The 10,939-nt window shown below is 48.8% G+C and overlaps 1 protein-coding gene and 1 pseudogene across 1 annotated transcript; both read left to right on the top strand.

Annotated features, from left to right (window-relative positions):
• The first annotated feature begins 463 nt into the window (after positions 1-463).
• On the top strand, positions 464-865 carry NHLH1 (nescient helix-loop-helix 1). Its single transcript, XM_037813424.1, has one exon. It carries the CDS (start codon positions 464-466, stop codon positions 863-865), a length of 402 nt encoding a protein of 133 aa, XP_037669352.1.
• A 4,469-nt stretch (positions 866-5,334) lies between these two features.
• The window catches only part of LOC119512473, a 47,612-nt pseudogene continuing 42,007 nt past the window's right edge, over positions 5,335-10,939 (top strand).

The raw sequence follows: 10,939 nt of genomic DNA, 5'->3' as shown, positions 1-10,939 counted from the left end.
TTATCCCACCCTGTGTCCTCCTACTCATCACTTTTCTTTCTTCCTTCCTGTTGCTCCCTTTCTGGTTTTTCTTCCCTTCTTACTATCTTTCCCTTAGTCCTTTCCACCATATCCACTTGCCTGGCTCTCCCCCCACCTCCCATGCCATGTTGCTGCTGTTCTTCTCTCACATTCATTAGTTCCTTCTCCTTCCCAGGCCTTCTCAAACCCTCCACTCTCCCTTTCCACCTCTTAGCTGTCCCCTCCTTTCTCCCTCTGCTCCTGTCAATTCTCCTTTCTCTCTTCCAGGCTCAGCTCTGGAGGGGGCCCTGATCATGGAACCCTGAAGTGGCCCGACATCCAGAGCTCAGTGGCAGACCCCACCACCCCAGGCCCTTCCTGCCCCTCCCACAACCAGCTTTCGCGCTCCCAACGGGAGGGGTGGGGAGGGGATCCTGATCTCACAGGGCAGGGGGCTTCCATCATGATGCTCAACTCAGACCCCATGGAGCTGGACCTGCCTCCCACCCACTCGGAGACCGAGTCGGGCTTCAGCGACTGTGGGGGAGGGGCGGGGCCCGATGGTGCTGGGCCCGGGGAGCCTGGAGGGGGCCAAGCCCGGGGCCCGGAGCCCGGAGAGCCGGGCCGCAAAGACCTGCAGCACCTGAGCCGCGAGGAGCGCCGGCGCCGGCGCCGAGCCACAGCCAAGTACCGCACGGCCCACGCCACGCGGGAGCGCATCCGCGTGGAAGCCTTCAACCTGGCCTTCGCCGAGCTGCGCAAGCTGCTGCCCACGCTGCCCCCCGACAAGAAGCTCTCCAAGATTGAGATCCTGCGCCTCGCCATCTGTTACATCTCCTACCTGAACCACGTGCTGGACGTCTGAACTCTGCCTGCCTCCCACCCGGGGTCCTCCCCTCCTCCCGGGGCCTCTTTGGGGCCCCTTCTCACTACTCACTACTTAGAATTGCCGTCTCCTCCTGAGTCCCTGTACCTTGGCATGGAATCCCAAAGGCCAGGGTCTAGGCAGTGTGCCCACCGCTGGGCATGAGGACGAATTTCTTTTACTGACCCTGGCACCGTGAGGGCTATTCTGGGTACCTTGTGGGGTTTGTGGGCCCAGCTGGTCGGAAATGTTTGCTAGGGCATCTGGTATAGAGTCCGTGCTGGACTTACTAAACTGACTATACTTGGAGTCTTCCCCTAGTTCTCTTCATGGGCTGCTGCATTTCCTACCCTCATGACCAAATTTTCAGAGACACCCCCCAAGCCTGACTCAGTGTTTCATCTTTCTACCCTGTTCTAGCTTCTGCCCCTGATGGGGAGGAAGCATCAAAACATGAAGTGGGGAGGGCTGGGGTGAGAGCCGGGGTTGGGCTTCTTCCTCAGAAATCTCATTTATCCATGGGTGGGGTGGGGGGGATGGGGGTGGGGGAAACAGGCCCTTGGGAGGCAGGGTTGGATGATGACTCCCGTGAGGGGAATCTTGTAGCCTGGAATTATGGAAACTCTGTTGTCCACCTTGTTCCTGAGGCTTAACATTTATAGACCTCAGATCTTACTTGGTAGTGAGTGCCTTGCCCTCTCTGAGCTATTTAGCCACCTCCCTAACCCCTGCCTCCCCCACCTTGCCTTAGCTCCCCCACCCCCACCCCTTCCCACCATGTGCAGCTAGAGAAAGGGAAACCTGTATCCCAGGGTGGGGGATGACATCTCCAAACTCAGTCCAGAGTACCTGCAGAAGTTCCCCTTCTGCTTCCTCCATCCTAGCCCACCCTGAAAATGTGCAAAATCCAGCACTTCTTTTCTCAGATATGGGAAGGATGCCCTATTGCCTGCTGGAAATGCTCAGCTCTCCTTACCCTAGGGTCTGCTTATTACAATTTTTTTCCTCCCTCCTTCCTCTGCTTTCGGCAAGGGAAAAGACTCTCCAGCCCCAAACCTCGTGGCTCTCTGTGGCCCTGGTTCCCCTGCCATGTTGCTGACCCCACCCGCTCACTATGCCGCTCACAGCAGCAGACTGAAGGGTCCTAGGACCTGTGTAGAAGAAAAATACTCACTGCACCTCCCATGCTCCCTCTTCCCTCACACCAAACTCCTAGTTCTACAAGGATATTATTTATTTATGTATTTATTTATTTATTCATCTATTTATTTACTTATTTATTTATAAATGTTACTATTTATTGCCAAGTTGTGCACTTTGGGGTAGAGTCAGGGGGCTCCCAGCAGCTCTAGCCAGGTCTCTTATTTCCCTCCTGGTTACTCCTTTCCCTTTCTTGCTCCTTCTGCAGCTCCAGGTATGTGTGGTATCCCCTTTGCTCAGATCCCTTTCTCAGATCCACCTGCCCTGACACCCCAGTCCTCTGGGATAGTACCCCTCCCCCACCCTGATGCTTTTGGCTATCCTTCCCCAGCTCCCTCCATTCCCAGACAATCCCACCCCACTCCCAGCTGCCCTTTTTTTTTTTTCTCTCTTTGGCCCTCTATCATGACCCTTGATTTTTCCTAATACCCCCAATAACAGGCCCCAGTGGTCTGTGACCTGTGCCGTGTGTGATTCCCTCTTATTGCATTTCTGATTTCATACAAAAAGAAAAATTAAAGTGACCTCGTTCTAGCACCAGGCATGGCTGTGGCTCAATCAATTGGCTTGCGCAGCTGAGCTGGCATGCAGGTTATGGTAGGGTGGGCATTGAGGGTCCTAGGCTTTGAAGGCTCCTCCGATGGGGTAGAGGGCATGAGAGTTCAGCATGAGGAGTAAATGAAGACAGGGAGAAGGGTATGGAGGTTCAGGGAGAGTGTAACACACAGGTCCTGGACCTCCCCACCTAAAGCCTCCCCACCTAAAGTCCCATATCCCCCACCTTGGCACTCACTGAATGACACTTTCTGCCCTCTCTGATGCTGTGCTTCTGCTTTTGCTGTCTGCGAGTCTGAAGAGGAGCTGAGCATCCCTGTGGAACCCAAGTTAAACATGTGTCTGTGGGTCCAAGCTGCTGCGAGAAGCCATGGCATGAAACTTGAGACACAACCTTCCCCATTAAAGTCTCTAGGCTGGGTCACAATTCCTTGCAATCTCAGTTCTGGGACCATTTTGGGTCCCCCAGCCTTAGGATACTGGGGAGAACACAAAGGAGGACCTGGGACTATCAGAGGAATGGGGAGAGAGTTTTAAAAAGAGTGTTGAAGAAACATCAAAGGAATCCTGGGAGGTACCCTAAAATTAATTTATAGATTAGGGAACCAAGGCCCAGAGAGGGAAGGGCTTTGCCTGAGGTCACACAGCTAGGTGAGGGCAGAAATAAGGCTCAAATCCAAGTTCTTATTCCCTATGCTGCCAACTCCCCTCTCCCTCCCTGAGATGACCCAGCCTAGCAGCTGTTCAATTTTGCCCCCCATATTTTAACAGGAACATTGACAAACTAGAGAGTATTCAGAATTGTATGGTCAAGAAGGCAAAAGGTCTGGAGACAAACTGATAGAAGGAACAGTTGAAAAACTGAGGATACATGTCTTTATGAGAGTAGATTTAGAAGCAATATGATAACCATTTTCAAATATTAAAATAAACAAAACCAGATAATCTGTGTGCTCCCAGAAGGCAGAACCAGGACCAGTGACTGGAAGTTATAGGAAAGCATATTTTAACTCCAAGAAAAATTTTGCCACCCTTGGAGCTGTCCAGCGATGGAAGAGCCTGCCTCAAGAAGGAATTGTCCAAATTGAGAGGCTGGGTAACCAACTCACGTAGCGATATCGTAGAACATTCCTGCTTCAGATGGAAGACTGGCTAGGTGAACTCTAAAATCCTTTCCAAACCAAGGTCATAGGAGAAGGATGAATGCAAACATGGGGAGGGAAAAGCCAAGATATCCTTCAGTCTCTGAAGGGTGCTGTTTCGTCTCTGCAGAACAAAGAATGACATCAACAGCAAGAGAGGTCTGAGCTAGACTTAGGAAGGAACTCCAAGACAGGAAAGTTTTGACATCTTCCCTTCCCTGTCTGAACTGGATGAAATGTGTTCTTCCCAGAGCCTGGCAAGAGGGATGGCCGAACTGAGGCCAGGGAGAACCTGAGGACTACAAAATGCAAGAGTCGGAAGGGAGCATAGAAATCATCCAATCTAGCACCTTTGCTTTTAACGCAGGTAAACTGCTGTCCAGAAAGGTGACGTGACTCACCCATGATGACAGGCTGGGATTAAAACCCAAGTCTTCCATGCCTGGCCCCGAATGCTTTGTGCCTTCCCAGGCTCAGCAGTCAGAGTCCTCTGAGCTCCCTGCCTCCCTCTCTGCTCTGACTGGAGACCAGAAGGGGTTACTGGACCCCGCCCCTCAGGGATCCCTCAGAGCCTGAGGTGGTGAGAGGGGGCAGCTGCAGCTGTTCTACTGCTAGCTCCGAATTTCTTCAGATAATCAATTGTCCTCGGCTGCTGCTCTGCTCCTCTGCTCAGCAGGACAGGAGAAGAAGGAGATGGGGGGTGGGAGGAGGAAGGGGGAGCCTGGGCAAGGTGCTGGGAGAGGAGATGGTCAGGGAGATGAAAGTCCCCAGGCTCAGGGGAAAGTGGGAGCTCTGAGTTGACAGGGGAGAAAGGAAGGGAGGAAAGAGCTTGTTAGAAGAGGAGGCCATCTGAGGACCCTCATTTCACATCTCTCTCAAACCCAGCAAGAGTGCCACAGGGAAGTGGATGGGGAGGTTTGGGGGAACCAGGCAAGTGGGCCTCTAGAGCCTCGCTGCTCCCTCTCCTCCTCCAGCCCCTTCCCAAGTGTCCCGTCCATGGCATGGCCCCTTCCAGCTGTCCATGCCCTCTTCCCTCTATAGTTACCGCAGGCCTCTGACCCTGCAGTCCTGTCTGTCATAATTACTCCCTTCTGCCCTCTTTCTCAGCAAAACCCACCCCCAGTGACAGAGCAGACGGTAGGGCCCCAGGGGTTTGAGACTGGGAGGTGGGGGGAGACTCTGCTCTTAGCCACTCCCCACTCCACACACATTATCATAGGCTGCCAGGCATATGGCCCCTTTGTGCCCACACAATGGAGGGCCTGCCGGTGCCCCTTTCCCAGTCTGGGCATGAGCAGGGAGGGTCCTCTCCCTCATTTCACCTACCTCACTTCTTTCTCCATTCCCAAGGCAGTGCCTGTCTTCTTTACCTTCTCTTCTTCCGCTATCTGGAAGGTCCCTTACACTGCTCCCCGCCCCTCTCCTTCCTTTATCTTTCTGCTTCTTTCTTGCTTTCTTGTGTTCTTTTTTGGGCTCTTGAAAACTAACTGGGTAAGGCAGAAGAAAGAGGCTAGCAGGAAAGTCACAGTCATAGAATGTCAGTGCAGGGAGAGGAGAAGGAACTGAGCGGACATGCCGGATGTAAGACAGGAGGAGAAAGGTGAGCAGCAGCGACATTGTGCTAGAGGAGAGAGAAAGCCCATGCTTGGTAGCCAGAGGACTTCTATCCTAGTTCCACATCCACCTTTACTTTTTGTGCCACTTGCTCTCCATGGATCTCAACTTCCTCATCTGTAAAATGGGGAAGAAAATAAAACTCGGAACACAAGAGTGTTATGAGGATCAAGTTAGATCATTGTGGCAGTGGTTAGCACAAGTGCTCATTAAATGAGGGGCAGTAAATTGCAGGGCCAACCTGTGCTGTTGTACAGCTTTTGCACAGTGCAAGGCACCAGGCCAGGAAAACGAAACAGCCCTTCCTCCACCGACCAGCGGTGCACAGCGAGAATGCATCCCTCCAGAGAGTTTCCCTTTCCTATTTTCAGCAGAGGTGCCGAGGTAATGGCTAGTGGTGGTCCTGAAAATCAAGACCTCCTATGCAGGCTCCTGAATATTCGTCAGGAGTCCAACTGAAAACTCAGGAGTCCTGACCACCTTGGAAATCAAGATAGAGTGAGAGGGGATAAGAGAATATGGAGATGCCAAAGGGGAGATCCCTGAGCTCATTCTTCTCTGGGAAGTTGGAAATAGCTAAGCCATGAAATCTGCTAAACTGAGGAGGGAGAAACTGAAACTGAAGAGGGGAACTGAAGAAGCAGAAAAGGAGGGAGGTGTGAGTCAGGAGATGAGAACAGAGTGATGTGTTTGGTTTAAGAACCTCCTTCTCTTGCTCCCACATCCTCTGTCCCCTCCCTTAAGCAAGCTGCTGGAAGCCCGATCTGATAATTGCTTGTGGAGCACTGCCCCCTGCTGCCCACAGGCGGAGATGTTCTCACTCTTCTCTCTCAGGCTAGGAGCTGCTAAGAAATTGGAAGAGAAGACCAGACTAGTGGATAAAGGTGAAAGAAGTGTGGCAGGACCTTCAATCCTGAATTCTAGTATAGGCAGAGGTTTCTGGAAGGTGAAGGAGAGTTGATTGCTGATTAGAGATGAATAGATACTAGAATTGTAGGTGTTTTATTTACATATATTAATAGTCTCTAATTTTCAGATCAACTTTTTCATGACTGTTGTGTGTCTGTATGTATGTGTTCTGTATCTCATAATGTCCACCTGTTTCTGTGTTTTTTTGTACATGTCTGCATCTGTGTACTTATTTTTGTGCCCTTTTATGGAGGATCTGAGTGACAGCTGTCAGATACAGGGCACAGGCATGAAGCTGTTTAATTTTCTCTCCCCTAGAAGTCCTTTCCTTCCCTCTAGATTTCTACCTCTGCCTTCCAGCTCCATCAGCCACATGTTTATTTACATGTTACTGTCTTTTGCTTGGTCCTGCCCCACTTTAGATGTTCCAAGCTCAGAGCTTTGCCCAATTCTAAGCTGGAACTCTTGGGCAGCCCAAGCAGGGTCTCCAGCATGGTTCCCAAGTGAAGGGAGTGGAGAGGAAGGGCCCTGAAATCAGAGTCTCTCTGTCATCTGCCTCCCTTGATCCTTATTTTCATTTAGACCACCCTTCTCATTTTATAACCTTGAAGCTTGGTAAATTCCATATAATCCAGTGCTACATATATGTATTGAATAGCTGATGCATGCTAGACACTGTTCTATGTTCTAAAATACAGACTCAGACTCCTGCCCCACCTACTGGAGAGGGCATGTGGGGAGACAGACATGTAAACACATCAATTTCACAACAGTGAAAAACTAATACAAGGAATAGAAGTAGTGCAAAGAAGGGAAAAATTAACTCAGAGGGAGCATTGGTGAGGGAGAGAGCAAGCACAGTCTGAGCTGGGTTTTGAAGACTAGTAGGGGTTTGCGGGTCTCTGACTTGTAGTGAACGCTTAGGTGCGCTGTCCAGATTCTCCTTCTCCCAGTTCTCCCTACATGGGACAGAGGCCCTCATTCCTCCATCTGCCGGGAGTGTTGACTCAGGGCCAAATCCCTCTCTAGGAATTGCCTTTGGAGGAAGAAATTGCCTTGCTTAAGGTTACACTCCTTCTCTAGGGCATTCTGCATCCAGTGACTGGTTGGTGTGGGGTCACGATGTCCCAGTACGGTGATAACCATGAAGCATTATCCCAGCTTAAGAGCCCCAAGAGGGTTGGCAGAGGTCTCTGCTGCAATTGCCTGGCACTGCAGCTTTTCTCTCTGCTTAATCCTGCTCCACTCATTCCTAACAGATGTACCCGAAAGCACTCTCCTGCATACAATCTCGGAGTTAAAGGAATCTATTTCCCAGGAACCCTACCTAAGGGAGTGATATTCCAGGTAGGTAGGAAGGCATGGAGGCCTGGGAAGGCTTGGTGGGTGAGAGCACAGTATAAGCAGTTTGGGGACTGGTGAGACAGAAGAGTGATGGAGAGCTGCCTGGAGAGGCAACCAGGGGCCGGGTTGGGAGAGGCCTTGTATGCTATGCAATAGAGGTTGGACTTTACCACACAGTGAAGGGAAACCAGTGGATGTTCTTTAGTATGGTAGATAGAGATCATCAGGTTTACCTTTTAGGAGGTCACTTTAAGGACAATTCTGAAGACTGACTGGAGCAGGGGTGAGATCTATGCAGGCAACAGTTTCAAGAGGTATTGCAAGGTCAGCTAAGAGAAGATAAGGTTCTGTATTTAGGCAGTAGGGATGGAGAAGAAAGGACAGATTTAGGAGAGCTATTTAAATGGTAGATTCAACAGGAGTTGGGGATTTATCCATTATGGTAGGCTAGAAGAGGACTCTTAGGTTTCTGGCTTGGGAGCCTGAATGAACAGTGGTGCCACCTTCCAAAATAGATGATACAGGTGGAGAAGGCTTTGGGGGAATTGTGTGGCAATGATGTCAGTGGTGGTGTCAGAATAAGGACAACCTGAACGAGAGCTGTGTGAGGAACCTTCCCAAGGCGATTTCAAGAAGGAAGCTGGCTCTCTGGGTTTGTAGCTTAAGAGCTGGACTTCTTTACTAGGCATCTCCCAGAAATCTCCAACTCCACATACCCCAAACTGATCTCCTTACCTTCTCCCTCAACCCTTCTCTTCCTTTGGAATCCCCCACACAATAAATGTAGCATCAACATTCATTGCCCTAGCCATTATGCTTTCCTTTCTGTCTCCTCCCAATGGATTCCAATCCATCACCAAGATCTATTCATTCTACCTTCTAAACATGACTTGAAGCTGATTCTATCACCACTACTACCTCTGTTTTCCTTCACCTGGGTTATTGTAGTTGCCTAGCTGATCTCCCTGCCCCTTGGCTTCCTTCTCTTAAATCTACCCTCCAGACTGCCTTCAGGGTGACCCATGCAAAATGGCTCTTTTAATGGCTCCCCATTATTTCCAGAATTAAATCCAAATTCTTTAATATGGCATGAAAGTCTCTTCACAGTGTGTCCAGCCCCATCTGTCATTCCATCCTTCATACTTTATGTTCTAACAATTCTAAGGAGCTCAATGTTCTCTGGCTTACTCCATATTGTTCCCTACCTCTGTGCCTTGGCTTATGCGGTTCCTTCTCCAGCTTCACCTATCTAAGTCCTAATCATCCTTGATGACAATGTTGATGTTCTCCCCTCCAGGAAACTTCCTTGACTTGGTGTGTCCTGCTCCTCTAGCTCCAAGCTTGGCTACCCCTGTGCTCTCTTAACTTTCTATGCATATCTTTATGATTGCCCTCACCACATTGGATTTCACTACAATCACCTCTCTACCATGACATGGGCTTTGGTGTGATCTTTGGGTGAGTTATTTAAACTCTTTGAGCATGTAAACCCCTTAACCCAATGCCTAGTGCATAACAATAAATGTTGGTTATATCAGGATAATTAATGCTTTTATTGTTATCTCCCACTTCAGTTTGCTGTATTGCCACAAATTCACCTGTTGCCATTCACCTTGAGAATATGGATTTGTTCAAATATTCCAATCCATTTGATATTCCAGATGGGTTTCTCATAAGTTATTTCCCTCCAGGAGCTCTGCTTGATCTTTTCACTTCATTGGAAGCCATAAGGATACTCGTTTTTTAAAAGTGTTTTAAAAATCACCAAAGTACCATATGTTTATTGTAAAAAATTAAAAAAATACTGAAATATTTAGAGTTAGCAGTAAATGTATGGAGGGCACGAGGTTTCAAGATGGCGGTGGCTGAATGGCTGACTGCGAGGCCAAGGAGAAGGTCCCTATGAAGTAAAAGAGGCCAGGAATCGCCCACACCCCACTTCTCACAGTCTTAGAAACCCAGCAGAAGTGTTTTATTTTAATGAACAAGTAAACAATACAAATTTTTGATGTGGGACATCATCCACTGAGAGTAGAAAATTTATGAACCCCACAGACCAGGCTCAGAAGGAAACCTGGAAAAGAGAATTAAAGAAGAACAAAAAGCAGTAAATGATGGTATGAGCTGCAGTTTTTTTAAAAAAAGAGATCTCAAGCAGATTATCTGGGACATGGGATAAAATGGATGAAATGGAATTTAACCCCATGCAACAGCCATAGTTAAATAAGAAGGTGCTGAAAGACAGACAAAAAGCTGAGTGAAATCTTTGAGTGTATTCTACAACTCTGAAAAAGATAATCCACAGATTTACAAAGAATTAATAAAGGTAGAAATAGAATATGAACAGAAGAGGGCTCAATTTAGCCAATAGAAGTTGAGAGCATTCCTTTGCCATATATGCCTCATGCTCCTTCCAACATCTTTATCCAAGACATTCCACTTTCTGGTGCCCAGCCACCTTCCATCCTTAAAAAGACTTCAGCTGAAGGACCTCCAGCTCGGGCACTTTCTGTACTTCCTTTTCTTGGACACGGTGTTCCACGTTTGTCCCCGACAGAAAACCTGCCAGTCCTCCCCCTGGTCCACCTCCTCCTTAAGTCTTGCAGATGTATGGCCATAAAGTGGGCTTTGCCCTAGATCTTCCTGCTCGTAGGTGAGGTAAAGATAAGTCATGTAGTCCTGAACTTGCTCAGCAAGGTCATGATGATGTTTCCATTCCTGAGGTCATGGATCAGTATAAGTATGATGACAGCACTGATGACAGTGACACTGACAGATCAGATGGAGAAAGTGAGGGATGTGAATTTGTGAACTGTGATGACAGTGAGAGAGAAAATAATGAATATCTGAGTGTACTATTTACAGATATGCCTGGAAAATCAAAGTAAAAAAAGAACACCACAAAGAGACTGGTTCTTCTTCAAGCCATGATGCTTCAAATGGAAAGTCAAGACATCCCAGGGCACGGACAAGAAGTAGAGGAATTTTCAGAGGATGATGATGAAGATGAGTCTGATGATTCTGAAGCATAAAAGCAGTCACAAAGACGGCATAAAGAAGAATCTCTTTCTGATGGTATATCTACAGCTTCTTCACCAGCAGGCTCCGCCACAGTCTGTTCCTCCTTCTCAGATACAAGCACCTCCCATGCCAGGACCACCTCCTTTTGGATCACCACCTGCACCAACTTTACAGTCTTTCTCCTGGGCCACCTTCAGGAGCTCCTCCGTTCAAGAGACCACCTCAAATGCCAGGACTCCAAAGGACTTTACACTGACTTTTACCTCCAGGACCACCATCAGACTGACTC

The sequence above is a fragment of the Choloepus didactylus genome, chromosome 2, assembly GCF_015220235.1.
Source record: "Choloepus didactylus isolate mChoDid1 chromosome 2, mChoDid1.pri, whole genome shotgun sequence".
In the NCBI taxonomy this organism is placed as follows: domain Eukaryota; kingdom Metazoa; phylum Chordata; class Mammalia; order Pilosa; family Megalonychidae; genus Choloepus; species Choloepus didactylus.
This window is presented reverse-complemented; position numbering and strand designations above follow the sequence as displayed.

Excerpts from the sequence above, each read along its gene's own strand:
- NHLH1 (XM_037813424.1), top strand. The coding sequence starts at position 464 with ATGATGCTCAACTCAGACCCCATGGAGCTGGACCTGCCTCCCACCCAC.